General features: G+C 56.8%; 2 protein-coding genes across 2 annotated transcripts in view; one reads left to right on the top strand and one right to left on the bottom strand.

Moving 5' to 3' along the window:
• Positions 1-19883, bottom strand: part of ARSI (arylsulfatase family member I) — a 99364-nt gene that overhangs the window by 15004 nt on the left and 64477 nt on the right. The gene's annotated exons all lie outside the window — the stretch shown is intronic.
• CDX1 (caudal type homeobox 1) lies at positions 1319-14304 on the top strand. Its single transcript, XM_075766516.1, has 3 exons — positions 1319-1745; positions 13677-13822; positions 14022-14304. The coding sequence occupies exons 1-3, from the start codon at positions 1319-1321 to the stop codon at positions 14226-14228; spliced, it is 780 nt and encodes a 259-aa protein (XP_075622631.1). The 3' UTR covers positions 14229-14304.

The following is a 19883-nucleotide window of genomic DNA, read 5'->3' as shown; positions in this document are numbered from 1 at the left end:
TTTTTTTTTTTTTTTTTTTTTCTCCTCTCCCTTACTGTCAAATTCCAGGCTGTTCCTGTCCTGGGAGGACACCCAGCACCCCGCTCATGTTTCCAGCAAGGGAAGGGGCTGGTGCAGAGGAAAGGGCAGAGGTGGCCTTGGGGGAGGTGACAAAACACCCTCCGGGAGCCTCTGCGGTGCTGTGCTTTGGTTTGAGGAGAGAAAGCGAGCCTGCAAACGATGACTGTGACTATGCGGTGGTGGCCAGCACAGACGGAGAGTGACACTGGTGGGGAGGGGGAGATCAGTGGGGAGGAGGCTCCCGGCTGCAGATGATGGGGGTTTCTGGCCTGGATGGCACAGAGCTGGTCCTCGGTCCCTTGTCCCCCTCCTGAGCGAGATGTGTCTGGCCTGACGTGTGACGAGCGGGTGATGTCCCACGTCCCACCTCACAGGCAGACACGGCTTCGTGGGAGTCCCAGTTCTTTTTGGGTTTCCCTTGCTTCTTTAAGAAAGAAATCAGATGAGAAACTCCGCTTGCTGCAGGGTCGGGAGCTCCTTGGAGCCATGTCGGAGCCCAGGGACTCCCTGCTGGGTCCATGGTGGGGGCATGGAGCATTCCCCCTGCACACAGCTGGCTCTGCCCGTCTGTCTGCCCCGCTCTCCGCAGCCCGGCTGAGCTTTGCTATCGGGGCTGGAGGAGTGGGTTTGTCCCCGAATCAGGTGGATGCTGCCACCAGGTGTGGGAAAGCACCACCCCAGAGCGAGGGCTCAGTGTCCCCCAACATGGGGACAGGGCTGGTGGCAGGCACACCCCAGCTCGTCCCCCGCCCGAGGCTGGGCTTTAGAGCAAGCACCCTGCTCCTGGGGTACGGGTGGCTTCAGGGACCAGGTGAGCTCCCTTGGGGCATCCTCGTGGGTGACACCCATGATGCCCTAGTGTCCCCAAAGCCGGCTGCTACAAAGGGCCCACGGCTGGTGGTGTGGGGACAGCTGCGGGGTGGTGACAACGGAGGGGACGCGGGGTCCTTGGTGCTCCCCGGGGTCGCCCACCGCCTCGGCCCCTCTGAAGCTGGGGTGGGAGGTTTGAATTCGCCCCCCTGGCCCGCTGGGGTTCCTGCGCTTTGAAATGCAAACCTGCCTTTCAATGCAAATGCTGTGAGAGGCTGGGCCCAATAAAAGCCTGTGGGCAGGGAGGTGCCTGGCCCCGGGACACAGCTCCCCAAGGCGCCCAGGTGAGCGGCGACGAAGGAGGGGCGGCCACCTCCCCACCAAACGAAACCCGGCCTGCAGCCGGCGGCACGGCAGCGCAGCATGTGCGTGGAGCCGGCCAGGGAAGATGTATGTAGGTTATCTTTTGGATAAGGACACCAACATGTATCCCAGCCCTGTCCGGCATCCCAGCCTCAACCTCAACCCCCAGAATTACGTGCCGGGGCCGCCCCAGTACTCGGACTTCGCCGGTTACCACCATGTGCCTGGGATTAGCAACGACCCACACCACGGGCAGCCGGCGGCTGCCTGGGGCTCTCCCTACACCCCTGCCAAGGAGGACTGGCATTCCTATGGGACCACCGCTGCACCTTCCACTGCCAGCCCGGGGCAGTTTGGATTCAGCCCCCCAGATTTTAACCCCATCCAGCCCCCGGGCTCTGGACTCCTGCCTCCGCCCATCAGCAGCTCGGTCCCCCAGCTCTCCCCTAATGCCCAGAGACGCACACCGTACGAGTGGATGAGGCGCAGCATTCCCAGCACCAGCAGCAGCGGTAAGGAAACCCCCCAGCCCTGTGCCCCTGCACCTTCCTCCATGCAGAGGATCCCTGGGCTTCAAGTCCTATGGGGACGGATCCTGCTCCGCAGCACTCCTGGCAAGGGGACTGCTGGGAGGGACGGCACGCTTGGCCTGCCCTTGGCATGGCCCCTGGTCCCCAAAGGACAGGGGGACCCCACTGCTGAGGTGGCAGGGGCCGAGGATGGGCAGGGAGGGTGCCGGTGTTGCCGGCAGCTGGGGCTATATGGTTGGAAAGTCCTTTTCCCCGGCCAGTCTCTGCCCCTGCACCCCTGCCCTCGCCTGCCGCCACTGGGTAGGATGTGCAGAGCCGGAGCCCCCCGGGATCGCGGGGCCCTGCCAGCCCCGAGGGGCTGTTGGACGGGGCGTCTTGTATCTGCAAGGGTGAGCGTGCGGGGCTGCGGGTGTGAGCTGGTGTGCAGCTGCGTGTGAGAGCCTGTGTATGGGGGTGTACGTATGTGTGTGCAAGGTGCCTTAAGCTGCGTGCATGTGTAATGTGTGTGTATATGAGTGCAGGGAAGGTACCATATGTATATACGTGGAGGGAAGGTGCTACGTGTGCTGTGTGTATATATGTAAGGTGTATTCAGCGCGTGAGGTGCTATAGGCTCTGTGTGCATGTGCAAGGTGCCATAAGCAACATATGTGTATGGGGCTTGCTGTATAGACAGTGTCAGTGAGCGTGTACGGGGATGCTACGTGCTCAATGTGTGCGTGCAAGGCATTATGCGTTGAGGATAGTGCTGTGGTGCATGTGGATGGTGCAGTGTGTGCGTGCATGTGTGTGCAAGGTGTTGGGGGTGTGTGCATGCGTGGTGCGTGTGCAAGGTGCAGTGTGTGTGTGGATGTGTGGTGTGTGTGCAAAGCGTGGTGCGTTTGGGGATAGTGCCACGTGGAGGGTGCATGCGGGTGCTCCAGGTGCAGCACGCCACGTGTGCGTGTGCACGGCATGTGGGTGCTCTGCACCGCGTGAGTGGGTGCCCCCCGCTCCTGTGCCTACCGCTGGCCTGGGCACCGAGCGGCCGTGCTGTCCTCAGCGTCCGGCCCCGCTGTCCCCATGTCCCGGGGTCCTGTCCTGTCCTGTCCCTGCTGAACTCCTGACCTAGGGGGGAGGCAGAGAAGCGTCTGGGCGACCCCAGCCCCCTGCCCGCGCTGGGCCGGGGGGCCGTGCTGCCCACTTCAAACGCGGTGGGCAGATCCCCCCTTGGGGCCAGCCAAAATTGACAAGGGCTTCTCTTTGTCATGGAGATGGTGGCCGGCTCCTTTGGCAGCGAGGTGAGGTGCGGGCCCCTTTGTCCTTTCATCTTCCCCTCCCGGCTGCATCGCCGCTGCCAGCCCGGCCGGACCCGTCCCGCCCGCAGCCGGACCCTCTGCCCGCCGGGCTTCCAGGAGCCGCCACCCCTCTCCCTCTGCCGTGCTGGCCAGGAGCTCTGCAGAGCACTGCTGGGGCCAAACTCACTACAGGAGTGGCTCTGGGCATCTCTCGGGGGCGAGTTTGCTTTTGGTTACCTCTGCCCTGTGTCCCCGGCATCGGGGCCAGGACTCCCTGTTTGCAAAGTGTATCCAACCTTAGACTTCTTTTTGGCTCCCCACTGTCCCTGTGTGGGGCTGGCCAAGCCCCATGTAGAGATCTTCATGCAAGGGGCTCGTGCAGAGGTGCCTGGGGTCTTCCAGCGTGGAATATAGCTCCTTGTGTTCACCGGATCTGTGTGGCGGGGATGGGGATGGGGATGTCCTAGTGGGACCAGTGGCTGCGGTGGAGCAGGCAGAACATCCTGATAAATGGAAAAAACCCAGCCCCAGTCTGGAAAGAGGAGGGGAGAGGCAGGCTGGTATTTCCTGGTGCATGTTAAGCTCTGAATATACCTATTTAGGAAAAATGCCTCCCACCGTACCCAGTAATGGAGACCCACAGGCATGCTGGGGCTGAGAGCTTCCCTCTGCCCTGGGGTGGAAGGGAGGTGTGATCCTGCACCCCCCCATGCAGCGGGGACCTCGCCACTTCTGCAGGTTTTGTAGGTCCGAACGTCTCAGTTTCTTCTGAGGAGAGAGGCGGGAGGGAAAATTAATGAGTGGAGAAAGACATCAGCACACATCTCCTCTAGATCAAGGGCACAGTTTTACACCCAGCAGTGGGGCCGAGATAAAACAGGGGCTTTAAAGTGCCTCTGATTGAGTTAGATGACAATTGAGTTGATTGAATTCTGGAAAAATATCATTAGTTGCTTAGTTTGTATCTCTTAGATTAAATACATACAAAAGGACAAATAAATCAGCCTCCTTCCCCTTGCACTCAGAGGAGGAGCTGCCCCAGCCCAGCCCCAGCGATGGTGGGTGCTGGGGTGAAAACCCCTTTCTTGTGGTGCTGCCCAGGTTGGATGGCCAGCGAGGGCCTTTTTAAAGCACTTGCAGATTAAGGACCTGACCTTGTGTCTCTGCTGGGTCCAAGCCCGGCACTGCTGGTGCCAAGTGGCTGCAGGATTTGGCCGCGATGGGACCATGTGCTGGGAGACGGTGGGATGCAGCCCATGTTTTCCAGGGCTGTCCTTTAAATAAATAAAAAAAAAAAAAGAGAGCCTTTCTTCATTAAGCAAGGCAGAAATGGGTTTGACATAGATAAGGGTGAAATTCTTAGATGAATCGTTTTGTTGAAATCAATAAACTGGACTTTAATCAGCCTGGATTGATTAACTACCCATCTCACCGCAGTGGGAATAGGAAATGAATGTACAGACTTTTTTGCTATAAATATCAACAGTTTCATTGCGAATGCTATAAATCATAATACTTCAGAGGGCTGTAAATTAAGGTTCCCTCTCTGTCTTGCCTTGTATAAACAGCTCTTGGCTGCAGTTTGAAAGCTTCCAGGAAAGAGCCATGCGGTGGTAAGAGAAAACGTTACGCAGGGAATATAAGTGTGTTGGGGGCTTCTGCAAATGGGATCCAGAGCCCAAGACAAATCAATGAGAAATCTCCCAGTGACTCACTGCAGAGTCAGGCTTTACAGGGAGATGACTTTATATACCTGTTGCTAAATACGTGCATGCTTCACCTGGCTGAGCCAAGATAACCCTGAAGGGATTGCGGTGCCAGAGGGCTGGTCACTGGAAATCGGGAGTTAAAGGCAACCAAGCTGGAAGATGTCCTCAGGCCTCATTTCTCTCTCTGATGTCACCTCTCTTTCTGCTCATAAAATCTTCACGAGCAGCATGTCAGAGCCTCATGCTTCCTCCTTATTCACAATTATTTGCAAACTTCCCTGTGAATTGCACCCCGGCTCTATAAAAAGCTCAGGAAGGCGGCTGGAAACGGTGGCTGGCTGAACTTTGAAATTCACCCTCTGCTCGTTAGTTATGCAAATCCTCAGATACTGCCTCGGGTCTGGCTTTTAGGTCACTAATCGAGCTGGGGCCGCAGTGCTAAATATTGCAAGTGAAAGTGCCATTGGGGCATCCCCTGGGGAGGCGAATGTGCTTGGGGCTTTGTGTAGTATCAGTGCCCGTGGTGCCCGGGTAGGTTTTGGGGTGATGGAGAGCAAATAGTGATGCTCTAAGCATGGGTGAGCGGTGATTTGCTGGGCGTGCAGTTTTCCATCTCAGCTTTTACTCTTTGCAGCTCAGTTTACCAGCTCAATTTGTTCAGCCCTAGTGAGGTGCATGAAAGCTGGGGGAAAGAGTAAAAAGCCTGTTAATGAGACAGAGAAACGTTTTCCATGGACAAGCAGGGTTCATGCCATGCATGGTATGTTCTGGGGTGATGGTCATGGCTGGGGAATGGTGCATTTCCCCGGTCTGTCCCTTTGTGGGGGACCCCTCTTTAGGACATGGTTGCCCATGAGACCCTTTGCTCCCCTGTGTCTCTCAGTGCATGCGTGCATTGGGCCCCATCGGTCTTCTCCCTTTGAATTATTAACCCACAACCTGCTCCCGGCCCCAGCTGGGATTTGTTGACCACTTAGCCTGCTGGCCAAGGTACAGGCCTTTCAAACTTTCCTGGAATTGACTTTCCTTGAACAAAAAGGGCTTCCCTGGAGCGCTGGAGGTACCTACGTGATGGGCTTGGCTGGCTAATACCCCGGGATTAGCAGAGGGACACTTTAAACCTCTGGCCAATGGCAGATGTTTCCTACAAGGGACCCTTCAAGGACACCCAACTGCAGTGCTGTTAGCTTTGTGATCACCCGGATAAGGGGCCGGATCCTTCCCCAGCGCTGCCCCACGGTAAGGATGAGCTGAGCCCTGTGGGGCTGTGAAGGTGGAGTCCTGGTGCCCAGCTGGCACCGCCACCACCTTGCTGCCCTCCTGCCACAGCCGGGCCAAATCCAGCCAGGCAGCTGATCCAGATGAGCCGGACCCGGGCTCGGTGCTGTGGGGCTGGCATGAAGGCGATGCTCTGAAACAGGCAGTTTCCAGCCCGCATGCGTTCACCAGCCCAAGTGCCGCCCCAGCCCTCCCTGCCCTCCCGTGCTGCCGCGGTCTTTGACCCAATGCAGGAGCCTGGCTGGCGGCGCTTGGCTTGGTGCTCATAAAACCATGGGAGCAACTGAAGGAATCCACCAGTTGCCAAAATAAAGGGTTGACTCACTGGAGGGCTGGGAAACATTTGCCCCAACGCCCAGCCTCAGGCTGCTGCCCCTGGGGTTGAAGCATCTCCTGTCGTGTTGCTCCGTGTTGGAGAACACGGGGTTGTGATGGAGAACTGCTGGCTCACTGCAACCCCTAGCAACCTGTTCCTCATCCCCTTGGGGTTTGCACCTCCCGGGAGGAAGATGAGGCTTGCAGGAGGGGTGTCTTCGTCCCACACACATGGGTGTGGGTGCAGAGCTGGCACCATCCGACTGTGCTGGCAGCTCAGAGCCCAGCCGGAGCCAGCCTGTGTTCCTGCACACCGGTCTGCGCTCTCCTGATCCGGCTCTTCCCTGTGTGTTCCTGCCCTTTCCCAGCAGCCGGGCTGCCCTGCGTGGCTGCGCCGTGACTGAGCCCTGGTCTCTGCCAGTCCCATAACCCTCAGGCAAGCAACCCCCAGCTACACACAGTCACTAACACAAAGTGTGTAAGTAAGTGTAAGTAAGTGACTTTTTGGAAGCACAGAGCTTGATCCTCTGTGTGCGGGAGACTAGAAAGCCATCAGGACAAGTGGCGTGATTTTGTAAGTGAAACATTTCCAGTGCATGACATATCAAACCAAATCAGGTTTCATTGCTAGTGGGGTGACCACGGGAGGATTGCTGTTTTCTCTGAAGTCTTTGGCACCAGGAAGAAATCCCCAGGTTGGGTCAGTGTCAGGCAAACAGCCATGCAAGGAGCTACCCTGAGGGCAGGAGGATTGCCCTGATGAGTCCTGCCCTCATCCCAGCAGCTCTGAGATACCCATTTCTCCAAGCTGGAGCAGAGCTGGGGGAGCCTTGGCAGGGTCCACTGGGAGAGGAGTCATCCAGCATCCCTTCCCTCTGCCATACAGAGACATTAGATATGTACGGGGGAAGGTGTATGGTTCCTCTCACCCAGTTTTTGACACTCGGCCATTGTCTAAACCCAACGCCCTTCGGCAGGGGAATGATCTCAGGCAGGGATCTCAGGAAGGATTGCCCTCCAGAGGGGTTTGTTTCTCACTGGTGGCGATAAAGCAAGCCACATGGCTCTGGTCCTTTGCCCCACATCGGCCGTCCCATCCATCACCCCTCTGCTTCCTACGGCAGAAGAAAAATAGCTGACAATATTGCAGCACGCACGGGAAGGGGAAGGCTTGTGAAAACCCTGACCTGCTGGTTCCCAGCACTCGGGGAGGATGGGGGGCTCAGGTTTATCCCCACTCCCCAGCCACAGAGGAAGGAGCTTGTGTGCTTTGGGATGGCTGCTGGAGCTGAAGGGGAAAGGCAGGGAGCAAGCGAGTGTGGGGCAGGGAGGGCAGGGAGGGGGGCTCAGCCCCTGCCGCTGTCAGTGCAGACTTTGGGGTTCCCATTTCCAGTAGGTTTAGGGATGGTGAAATGAGCGGGGCTGCCTGTCCCGAGCGTCAGCACCACCGCTGCAGCATGGCTGCCATCGCCTCTGCTCGGCAGAGGGAGCATCGACCCCTCCGCACAGAGGCAGCTGGAGCACATCTGGCTGCCAGATGGGGTGACTCCAGCCAGACTGGAGGCTTCTGAGCATTAGGAGCTGACCCCAACCCTCTCCCGGGCCTGGGGTCTCTGTCACAGGGCATCGCTCTGCCGGGTGCCCTCCTCTCTTTGCAGTGTGTGTGGGAGTTTCCCCCACGGAGCTGCAGAAGGACCAGGGCGTTAAGCTGCCCGGGAGTCCTGCCAGCCATCAGCCCACAGTGCTGACCCTGGGACTCCACTCTGGTTTGGAGCTGCTTCTGTGCCTCAGTTTCTCCATCTGTGGCATTGCCTAAGCTATGCCGGCAGTGGGGGGAAGTTTCCCTTGATGCTTTCCCTGGGGAGGAATGGCAAATCCTGATAGAGCACTGATTCTTCTGGGATGGGAGGATTTTATCCTCTTTGCAAGTAGCTTCTCCTCATTCAGAATGAAGCAGCTTTATCGTGTAGAGAAAGCACCCACGTGGGGGGACAGCCTTGCACCCCATCTTGCTGCACTTTAACTCCAGTGCAGACAAGTTCTTTGCCTGGTGCTCACTGGTGATGGAACTTTCACACCTGATGTTTTTCAGCATAAAAATATTGTAGTGCCGTCAGATAGTGTGGAATCAGGCTCCTGGTACAGGCAGACAGGCAGACAAGGCTGTACTGATGGAGCCAGTGCATGGCCAGAGCATCGCCAAGAAGGTGAGACCACGCAGGGTGGCTCCGAGAGCACGTTGCCCAGACTTTTCATGCCAGTCACGCGAGGAGCCATCACGCAGCGGAGCGTGCAGAGCCACCGAGCAGCCACAGGGCCAGCTGGTCTGGCAGCGTTGCTTCTGTCCCCCACACCAGCACCTCCCGTGCAAAGCAGCGTGCAACGTGCCCGTGTCTCCAGGCCTTGGGGGCCTCTGCGGCTGGGGCGCAACAGCCGGCAGCGCGGTGGGCTCTCATCTCGGGGCTGCCGTACCCCGGCTGCCCTGATTGGAGTCCTGATGGCTCTGTAGCAGCTTCCCACGGAGCCAGGGTTTGCAGCTGCTGCAATTTGGAGCTGCTTTGACCTCTGAAATAGAGACCTTTAGAAAACCGTGCAGGTTTATGCTCCTCACTGCTGGCAGCTGTGCTGTTCCTGCTGCGGCTGGAAGGGCTGTGTCTCACAGAGCGGGATGCTCCGTTCAGAGCCAGCCTGACCCCCTCTTAGCCATGCTGGACACACTGGGCTGAGTGCATTTCTCTGTGGAACTGAGGAAAAGACAAGCTCCAAAACACCATGCCAGCTCTTGCTCCTTCACTACTTTCCACCTCCTCCCAGGGTGCCACCGCCACCCCGCAGTCTCTTTTCCTCCCTGGTTTGAACCAGCCTGTTCCCAGCACTTCCTAAGATTGCTCAACACCAGCCTCAAAATACCCCATCACCCTATAGCCTCTCTGTTGGGGTGTTTGGGGCACAGTTCCTTATTGAAAGCCATCCTTTGGGCAGGCCAGGGCTGGAGAGGGTGAATTACCCCCTCCCTGGCAACCTCTGCCATGGCCATGAGGGTGCAGAGCCCCGGGTGGTGGGCACAGGGATCTAGTTTGATTTTTCCTTCCCCTGCCAGGCTCCCTATGTGGTCCAGAGCAGGAGCTCCAGCATCCCCATCCCTGGGCAGTGCTGCCATGGGGAACAGATCCAGGCTGGGGGTCAGGACCCCGTCCCCCTGCGTGTGTGCTAGTGCGTGTGCGTGCACACTCAGGAGTGTGTCCTTTGGGGTTTGCACAGCACGTTAAAGCTATTCCCTTATCTAATCATGGCTCAGGTGAGTGCTATTAGGGTTATACATTAACAGTGGTAACGATACCCTCTCCCCACGCAGCCATTGGCCCTGCCTTGATCCCAAAGCCGAAACCCTTCCCACTGGCCCCGCGGATGGCTCCATTTGTCTGCCCAAGCAGTTCCTTTGCCTGGTCTTTTGGGGACAAGAAGAAGAGACTTTAAATGCATAACGGGGCTGGGAGGGGCTAGCGGCTGTGCTCGGAGACATCACCAGCATCCCCTTTGCACCCCACGCACTCCATCCGTGCTCCCTCCCGCTGCAGCAGCAGCAGCTCCGGGACAGCCCGATCCACCTCCGACAGGCTTCGCTGGAAATGCGGGAGCATCTCCATCCCTCTGCTCAGCCGTGATCCCTGCTGCAGCGCTGGGGTTTCCCTGTAGGTACGAGGACTCCCCCTAAAGGAACCGGGCTGGCTCATCCCAAATTTCGTCTTTCCTTTCACAGAGCCATAAAAAAGTCTCCAGGAGAGACTTAAACGTAACCTAGCATTCATATTCAAGGTAGTTGAATTATTCATTGTCAATAGTATTTCTTGCAAATCCTTTTCTTTTCCTCGTGAATCACCCACAATACATTCCTGAATTCAGCAAACATCACTGAAACCAGCAATTAGTCAAGATGAATAACTTTCCATCTCAGGCTTGGTCGTGAGCCCTTTCTTTGAGTCTTTGCTGCTTGATATTGGGCAGCAAAAGACTGGTGGCCAGCTGGCATGGCAATGGCTCGCCAGCACAGCCAGGTATCTGCCAGACCTGAGGCAAAGCACAGGCTTCATCAGGGATGAACGGTGAAGAGGGAATAACAAAGAACAAGCTGTGATGGATCTATTTACAGCTGCAGCAGGAAATAATAATTCCTGCTGAAATTCATGGCATACGTAGTATTCACAAACCGCCTTAATTCTCTATGCTTTAATTATTTTTTTTACTTTATCTGTCAATTCCATTGCTTTCCAGCTGTTTTTTCTCCAAGCGGTGGCATTCAAATAGCAATATTGCAAATAAGATAATTTTTAAGTCATTATCTTTTCAGAAAGGTTTTTGCTTTCAAATGAAAAAAAAAAAAAAAAAAAAGAAGATACATTTATATGAGAAAGAAAAAAAATCTTGTGGGAGTCCCTGAGCCTGGAGCAGACGGAGGGAGCCTGGTTTCTCACGGAGCTGCTAAACCCTGCATAAATCTCTGCCGGTGCCTCTGGTTTATTCTGTAACTCCCTGGGAATCGCTGTGTTTGCAAATTTGGCACTGATCCCTCCTGGGATGGATGCAGAAGTCCTTCTCATGCTGATGAACCCTTCACCTGTGGGGCAGCGAGAGAAGGCAGTGACCCCACAGGAGGGGCAGGGACCCTGTGGGAGAGCGAGGGGAAAGCGTGGGGTCCTGTGTGGGCCAGGTGCCCCCGGCATCGCTCCAGCCCCGCACCGCGCCGTGGTCAGTTTTGTTCCGAGCTGCCATGGCTGACGCGTGCCAAAGAGGAGACAAACACCCAGCAATGCCACCGCAGACCCCTCGTGCACTAAATCACTGTGTTTTGGCTGAGTGTCTGCAGACATCTCCATACACATCTTGCTCAGTCAAATTGCCTTTTTTACCCTGGTTTTACCTGCAGAGTCACCCTGTGTGGCAGGGTTTGCTCTCGGTGGTGGTGAGGAGGGATTAGGTGTTTGCTTCCAAACAGCCCCAGCATGAGCTAGGCTCCTTGCTCTCTAAAGTGGTGACTGAATTCATCACATCCCTCAAATATGATTTAGTGGCTAAAGCCCAGCCCTGGTGCTGGGAGATTTGGGTTCTACTCATGGTTGTGTTGCACCTTACCGTGCTCCTACCCTCCTTCCTTTGGGGAAGGTCCCCTTCCTTGTTTGGGGACCGTGCTGAGACTCTCGGCCATCCCAGCCAGCCCCTGGCATCATCCTGCTCACGTTGTTCTGACCCCGTGCTGGCACCTGCTTCCAGGAGTGATGGCAGGAGGACACTGAGAGTGACACAGTGATGGAAACTGGGTGCTGACCTGAATTGCAGGGCTGCTGCTTTTGTGACTGGGAGCGCTGGGGTCAAGTCCCAGCAGGGTGAGATACCTGTCATGCCCACCCCAGCTTCCACGTGCACCCAGGGGTGCACACACACTCATACACTCACACTCACGCTTCTACATGTGGTTTGCTTGATGGCCAATGGCAGAAGATAGACTTTTGCTGGTTCTTGCTTATTTTGTAGAAATCCAGCTGCCTTTTGGTATCCCATGGGATGCTGCAAGGGAAATGATCCTGAGGGAGCTCCTCTTCCACTTGCAGCATACCATGGCTGTGGGTTGTCCTGTCTCCAATGCTCTTTCACATTTATCTTTCAGCATCAGAGGTGGCTTAGGAAAGTCCCCGTGTCCTTGCAATGGGGAAGCAGGGGAGAGACACCCTTAAAAATAAAATTGAGTTGGTTGAGAAACAGATTTTCAGCCTGAGGGTTGGGGTTTTGCTGCGTGGAGATTCTCTGGAGTTTCTGAAGCGCAGTTTTGCTCTGCACCAACCAAACTCCTGCTTCCACTAGCATGGTCAGAATTTAATAGTATTGCTGAGATGTCTAGAAGTCCGTCAGATTTGGCCCAAACGGACTGATGTGCCAAGGACTTGTTAGGGGGCACAGATGAACAGGATGGCAGTCACACAAAGATCCCCTTTCCTGGGGGAAGCAGGTGAGATTATATGGGTTGCTGGGTCACTAGAAATGCCTCCCTGCACATCTGCAGCAGTGATGGGCAGTATCCTGCCCACGCTGGTACACTCAGGACAGCCCCAGGGAAATCCATGGAGCTGTTCTGGGCTTGCTCCTGCCCCTTCCCATGGCAGCACTGCTCTCAGCAGCAGAAATTCAGAAGATGGGCAAATGTGTCTTCAAGGCAAACAAATGGCTGGGTTCCCAGTTGGAAGGACAGTGGCCACTCAGCTGAAAGCACAGCTCCATCCCCCCAACACCCTGGAACAGGATTTTGTTATTTTGGGTGGAGAAGCAAATATTCACAGCTGTGTTTATTCCCCACCCATGGGCTCTTCTGCAGAAGAAAGCACCAGGGACTTGTCATTGTCAGCAAACTGCCAGGCATGGGCACCCTTCCTTGAGGTGCCACCCATGCCCTCTGTGGTCCCCAGCCCAAGCAGAGTTCAAGCCGTTGGCTCCTGCTCAGCAGCTCATCTCGTGTGCGTGCAGATTAATGAAGGAGCTAATGGAGAAGGCGGCTGGGCTATTTTCAACTGTGTTTTTCTGGTAGAAAGTGGCAGGTGCCGTTTGCGGTCCCGTCAGATGAGCATCTGTGTGCACAGAGATGTGGGGCTCCATGGCCCCAAGCTCTGTCCATATCTGGGGTGGCCCAAGGTGAGATTTGGGCTGGCCTGGGCCAGAGACCACTGCCTGTGCACCATGTGGGCTTTGACCGAACCATCTTTAAAGACTGCACCAAATGAATAAGCACTGCCTTCCATCTTACCTTGGTAGAGGGAGGAGGAAAATAACTCTCTTGGTGGCAGAGAAATGCTGCCATCCCTGGGTTTTTTTTGTCTTTCCCCTGTCCTGATCTGGGTGCTTTCAAGTGTTGGCACCTTGGGTTTGGGCTTCCTGCCAAAGAGCTGGACTTCCCTCAGCCATCCCAGGCTGTATGTTTGCAGGCAGCTTGTCCTCAGCCCACCGCAGGGCTTGCAGTTCTGCTCCTCTCGGGGGTGGTGTGTCAGGGCATGTGGGATTTATAATCTATCTTCCTGGGATGCCTCTGAATCCCTCCTGGTCTTTCCACCAACCAATTTCCCCAATGCCCAGGTGCTGTCCGACATGGAGAAACACCCCTGTGCTACCCAGGATGGGGTTAAATCCAGTAGCACCCTTACAATTATCTTTTCCACTGAGCCTCAGGGCATTTTCATGTTTCTCCTGACCTCTTCACAGGTGGCTGTGTAGCTCCTCCATGTCCTCGGTGATGCTCCTACCCCTCCCTTCCATCCTCTCTTGGCTCACCCCCACTCTGCTCTCTCTGCCAGGCAAGACCAGGACGAAAGACAAGTACCGGGTGGTGTACACAGACCACCAGCGCCTGGAGCTGGAAAAGGAGTTTCACTACAGCCGCTACATCACCATCCGTCGCAAGGCTGAGCTGGCCACTGCCCTCGGGCTCACCGAACGGCAGGTCAGTGCTGCGGTGTCCCAGGAAAACCCATGTCCTGGGTGGAGATGGGGCTGGGGAGCAGTGGTCCCACATTGCTCCATATCTCTGCCTTCTTTTCCAAACCCCAGGGTGCTTCCCCTGCCCCAGGGGGACCTCGAGGGTTGTCATCCTTGGCTGCATCTGTCTCCATCTCTACATCGCCGTCTTTGTCTTTCTGCAGGTGAAAATCTGGTTTCAAAATCGGAGGGCGAAGGAGAGGAAGGTGAACAAAAAGAAGATGCAGCAGCAAAGCCAGCCCACCAGCACCACCACACCGACCCCACCAGCTGTTGGCACGCCAGGACCCATCGGAGGCCTCTGCAGCAGCAGCGCCCCAAACCTCGTCTCCTCGTCTCCACTCACGATCAAGGAGGAATTCATGCCTTAGCCCCCTTCACCAGCTGTAGACACCAAGAGATAAGCACTATGCAGCAGAGCCCAGCCGGTCCGTGTGCTCTGAAGAGTGACAGCCCCTTCCCAAAGACACGATGGTCCCCAGCTGAACCAATGGGGCGGCCAGTGAGGCTGGGTGAGGTGGCACTGGGACCTTCCCAAGGGGCTGGTGGGGTCTCTCCTACATAAGAACCATAGGTTAGGTAGTATTGCTCTCCTGTAGGAAACGCACTGGTCTGGTCTCTGGTATTTGTAGCCCAAGGCAAGGTCCTAGTGTCAGCAGAAGGAAGGGGGTGGTGGAGGATGACTTTCCTACGGTGCTTCAGGTGGAGCTGGTAGGACGCTTCCTTTGGTCCTCCTGGTGATCCAGCTGCCTGGTGCTTTTGGGGCAGATCGAACAAGACTGGACTAGAAAAAGACTTGGCTGGACTCAGGGCAAAACAAACTTCCACTGAGCTGGTCTCCTGGATCTGCCGTGCTGGGAAGGGGGGTGCCGAAGGCAGAGCGAGTTGGACTGCGGGAGCCAGCCAAGACCCTTGGCCGTGGGACCCAAGGGGGGAATCCTTCAAACGATGGCGATGGTGGTGAGCTGGAGCACATCCTTGGCGAGAGTCCCCCGCACATCCCCACCCATGTCCCACAGCCACCCTGGCAGCACCCATCCTGTGCCCCAGCTCAGCCCCTGCAGCCTCCAAGACCCACGCAGAGATGTGTCCGGCAGCCCCGGTGCCCCTGGCTGTGCCATGGCAAGGCAGCACTGCAGCCATCCTCCACCTGGAGCACAGGGAGAGGAGAGAGCTGGGTGCAGGCATGCTGGAGGCAGACCACCCTGCTGAGCCCTGAGATCACCTTCCCGTGGGGAAGAGGAGGAGAACAAGAAGGTTTGCCATCGGGACAGGGTGCAAGAACCAGCCCCAGGCTGTCCAGAAGGGCCGATACCGGGAGAGCTTTGTGGTGCTGTTCCAAGGGAATGCAGCTGCCGTGGGCACCGGGAGCTGCTGCTGGGGTGGGCACGGGCTGCGTCAGGCAGAGGAAGGGCTGGCACGTGCCGTGGCGTTAGGTGATGGAGAGGTCGTTTCCAGAAAGAAAGATAAGTGGGTTTTTCCTATTTTATTCAAAATCAAAAGGACTCCAGGTTTTGCTCCCTGCTCCTCCATGCACTGCACCACCTCTCCCCCACTGTGTGCCCTAGGCCAGTAACCCTCTTTTCCTGCTGGTGAACTGCAGCTGAAATGTCCCTTCATCCTGCTGAGTCCTGACCCCTGTACTGGCCCGGGTTTCCCCTGCCCCAAAGGCCAGCGGGACATGGCTGGGACACAGGAGGGTCTGTGGCTCCTGCTCGGGGCTGCACCTGGGCTGCAGCTTCCCAAGACCAAGACATGGATGAGGGTGCATGGGCCTCATGTGACAGCTTGCATGGCCTTTCCCAGTGCCATTTCTCTGGGCTCCAGAAAGATGGAGCAGCAAACATGTCCACCGCTGCCCGCAGAGCACCCAGCCGAGCCCTCGCATCGCACCTGACACTGCTTGTGCATTGCATCCCTCGGCCACCCTGCCTGCCGCCAGCCTTGCGCTGCTCCCAGCCCTCGTGGCCCAGAAAACAAGGTGCCCAGGCATGCTGCGGCTTTTACAAGCGAGTCCCTGCCTTCCCGCTGAGCCGCCTCGCTCCAGGTCTTGTAGGATTTGGGTCTCCTCCTTTAGGAGCTGCTGACACCTCCCTCGGCCACCGCTGCCAGCTGTGCTCAGTGGCAAGGATGAATGTTTGCGTTGGCTCAGTTTTTGTGTATATAAGGCAGAACTGGTTTTCCTTTTTATTTTTTAGACATCGGTGAAAATAAAAGCGAGCAGGAATCCCGTGCGCCACCAGTTTGTTGCTGACTCGTCCCAGCCCGCTGTGCTCTGGCAGGGGAGGGATGCCGGCTCCGGGGTCACACTGATGCCCCTGAGCACAGCTGGTGTCAGGAGCAAGGGGTCCTGCCCAGCCCCACCGAAAAGGGTGCAAATGGATGTCTCGGTGCAGCAGCCTTGCCCCTGTAGCATGCAGCGTGCCCATCCCGCAGGGCCGTCGCTGGGGGTGGCATGGCCTTTGCCACCGAGAGGGCTGGCTGTGCAGGGAGACCCGATGGCTGCAAACTCACAGCCCCAGGGGCAGCCGGGGAAAGGGTGAGGCCGGGCTTGGGCTAGAGGAGACCAAAGAACAAGGCCAGCTGCCCACGGACGTGGCCATCTCCCATTGGTGCCTCCTGGCCTCTAATCTTGTTTTATGGCTGTTCACGGGCTGAATATCCTCCTTGTCCAAGAAGAGCAAACAGAGAACGAGGATGTGAGATAGTGCCTGGGACAGCTGGCATCGGTGCCTGACACTCTCCTCTCTCCATCCCAGCCACGGGCACCAAATAAGGGGCTGTCCTCGAATCCCTGCCCCAAACGGCTCTTCCAGCCCCAAAACGTGCCAAGCATTGCCTGGAAAGAGGCAGGGGTGAGTGTGCTGAGGTGCCTGGACAGGGTAGGTGGCTGTGGAGGGACACCTGATATGGGATAAAGTCCTTGTGGGTGGAGGAGATGGAGGAACAGGAGCAGGATGAGGTGACACTGCAGAGAGAGGGACAGAGCAATGGTTTTTTTCCTCACCTTGCAACAGCGGCTGCTCTTACGACTGCACCCTGGTGACCCTGTGCTCACCAGCACAGCGCCTGGGCTGCCCATGGCAATGGACCACTGGATCCTCACACGCCTGCAAGGGGACATGGGGCATCAGGAGCTAAAACAGGCCAGGGGAGGCAAAGGCCATGGAGCTGGTGCCATATGGTAAAAGGGATGGGACTGGATGGGCCACCAGCACAAGGAGCTGGGCCAGACTGGGGAAACTGGAGTCCACTTCTGCGTGGACGCAGCACGGTCTGCATGCCAGGGGCTGGCTCCTCCGCATGCATCCTCCTTCCTGGCCAGGCTTTGCCTGCCTTTGACATCAGATTTTGTCATTGCCACATGGCAACCAGCTGGTGGGGTCCTGCTCTGATAAGAGATGGGGTGGTGGCAGCCCCAGCCCTGGGCATCACCCATCGCCTGCAAGATCTTGCTCAAGATGGAAGCTTGAAGGGGAACAGAGCCTGGGGGTACATCTCCCAAATTCACCTGCTGCATTGGGGTGCCCATGGGAGGGTGAGGGGCCAGGCTGGAGAGAAGATGCTCTGCCACCCTCTTGGAGAGGCCGTGGGTGCCGTTGACAGGATGAAATTCCAACTGATACCCTAATCTGAGCGCCTGCCTGTTTGCACAACAGGGTGAAAGTCCAGTGAGCTGTGGGCTGTGCCCTTGGGTCCCTGCCGCCCGTGTGTGCACAGGGAGCAGGCACTGGCGGGAAGAGGCAATAAATGCAGCCACACGCCCAGCCACCCCTTCCCCCAACACACACACACACCCCTTGGCTGGGTGACGAAATGCATCTGCTGTGTCCCAGCTCCCGTGTCCTCCCTTGCCTCCCTCCAGCCGTTGTTTGGGCAGGGATGGGCGAGCCGTGTTGGGTCCCCATGTGCCAGGAGGGGGACGGGTCGACACTACTTCCCTACTGGCTTTGGGACCTTTGGTCCAAACCTCCTGGCCACGCATCACCTTGATGTTTGCACCCTCAGCAGGTGACAGGCACCTGGTTTTAGCACCCGTAGCAGCTGCCTCCGGAGTTGTGGAGCCCAAAATGGATCCTGGTTCTTATGAGGCCAGGAGACCCTGGGCACTGTCCCCAACAAGCCCCTGCAGTTTTTTCCTGTTCCTTCCTCTGCGCTTCCCATCAGCTCCCGCTACCCGGCTGCACCCCTCCTCGGAGCATTCTTGAAACCATCATCAAAATAAGGCCACGCACAACAGGTGGTCGAAAACGCTGCCGGCCTGCCAACAGCCTCCGGGATGGCACGCTTCCCGGCAGTGACTAACCGGAGTGCCGCTGCCGTTGTCGCCTTCCTCATGTCTTGCAGAGTGGATCTGGGCACGGACCCATCTTACTGTCAGCCTCCTTCTCTCCGCTTCCCGGGTGGCTGCCGCCGGGACACGGGTGGGCTGCGCGAGCAGGGTGGGCAAGGGTGTTTCCCCAGCCTGCATGCTGCCCTCCCTTTTCCTACTGATGGTGGGCAGTGCGGTCAGTGCCAGCGCCTGGTGGGCACCGCATGGGGATGGAGAGACGCATGTCTGCTTTCCTGCAGCCCTACCACCCCATTGCGCCTGTGTTCAGCCCATGGGAAGGAAAAGGTTTGCTTGATGTCCCAGGGGTGGTTCAGGGATGGGGTGGGAGAAGGCAAAGCTTGCTAGAAAATGCTTGCAAGCCCCGTGTGTGCTCCCTATTGCTGGACCTTCAGGGATGAGGGCACAGGGACAGTTGTGCAACACCGCTGTCCTCCACCTGAGCTCTCCTGGGGTTTCTGGGGTACTGGACTGCACTGCTCCTCACAGGAACACCCCTCTGGCTCCTACTGCTTCTGGCAAGTGCTGTTTCATGAAGTGGATCTCTTGCAGACTCCAAGGTGATGCTGGACTTGAGCCAGCTCTGCAAAGAGGTGCTGGAGCACTCAGGGTGGTCCCAGGCAACGGAGAGCTGATGGTGCCACCAGAGAAAGGGAGGTCCAGACACAGAGCATCCCACTGACAGCAGTATCAACACGGACACTTCAGGGTAGCGTCAGCCCTGGATGTCTCTGCTGGTAAATACTGCCCTGAAGACAAGAAGATGGGGGCTTGAAGTCCACCCAGGAAAGGCTTGGTGTTTTGTGCAGGGCTCAGTCCTGGCAACACAGGGCTGGGGCAGCTGTAATAAGCTGGCACCAGCCTCTCCCCTCCTGTGCTGTGGCAGTGGCCATGACACACTTCTGTTTAGGTGGATCCCAAGGGAAAAAGCCAAAGGGGTGATTCAGATCACACAGGCACGAAAGGCAAACAAAGCATCCCTGCCCCGAGCAGGAAGGGTGAGGCTGCGACAGTGCCCGACGTGGCCCCCAGCCACCAGCCTGGCCAGCTCCAGGCTCAGTGTTCCCTGCCAACATCCTGGCGGAGGGAGAAGTGATGGGTAAGTCCAAGGCAGGTAAAATCTGGATTGGTGAATTCCCAAAGACTTTTTTTTTTTTTTTGAGGAAGCTGTGAGTGTGTGAAAAAAGATGTTTGTTGGGTTATATAGTTTGCTCCTTCCTCCTTTCCTGCTGGGAAATCCGGGTAAATGTTAGCTGTGAAAGACCCACTGTGCAAACACTGAACGACTTCATCATGTTGGATTCTGCAGAAATGTGTCTTTATGCTCAGGATCTGTTTCCTTTTGGGAAAAATTTTCAGGAGTGCTTGGAGGCTGTAGGACTGCCGTTAGAGGTTAGGGAGATTTGCTCTTACATTGGACAGGCTGAGTCCTCTCTGTCCCAGCCCTGTCATTGTCCTCCACATCCCCAGTGCTGCCTGATCAGCCTTAAACCTGAGCAAAGCAGCTGGGAACAGGTCTGGGGCAGGCTGGAGCACCATAGAGCATTTGCAGGGAAAAGGGACACGCATGCCCTGATGGACCGGGCACAGTCCAGGGAGAAAGTGAAGGACAAGAAGATATTATCAAGGGAAAGAGGTATTACTGTGGGTCCTGAGAGAGACAGCAGCTCTCCTGGTACCACACTGGCCCTAGGGC

This window comes from Balearica regulorum, chromosome 14 (genome assembly GCF_011004875.1).
Source record: "Balearica regulorum gibbericeps isolate bBalReg1 chromosome 14, bBalReg1.pri, whole genome shotgun sequence".
NCBI classification, from domain to species: Eukaryota; Metazoa; Chordata; class Aves; order Gruiformes; family Gruidae; genus Balearica; species Balearica regulorum.
The sequence above is the reverse complement of the archived record's forward strand: the minus strand, read 5'-3'. Positions and strand labels throughout refer to the sequence as shown.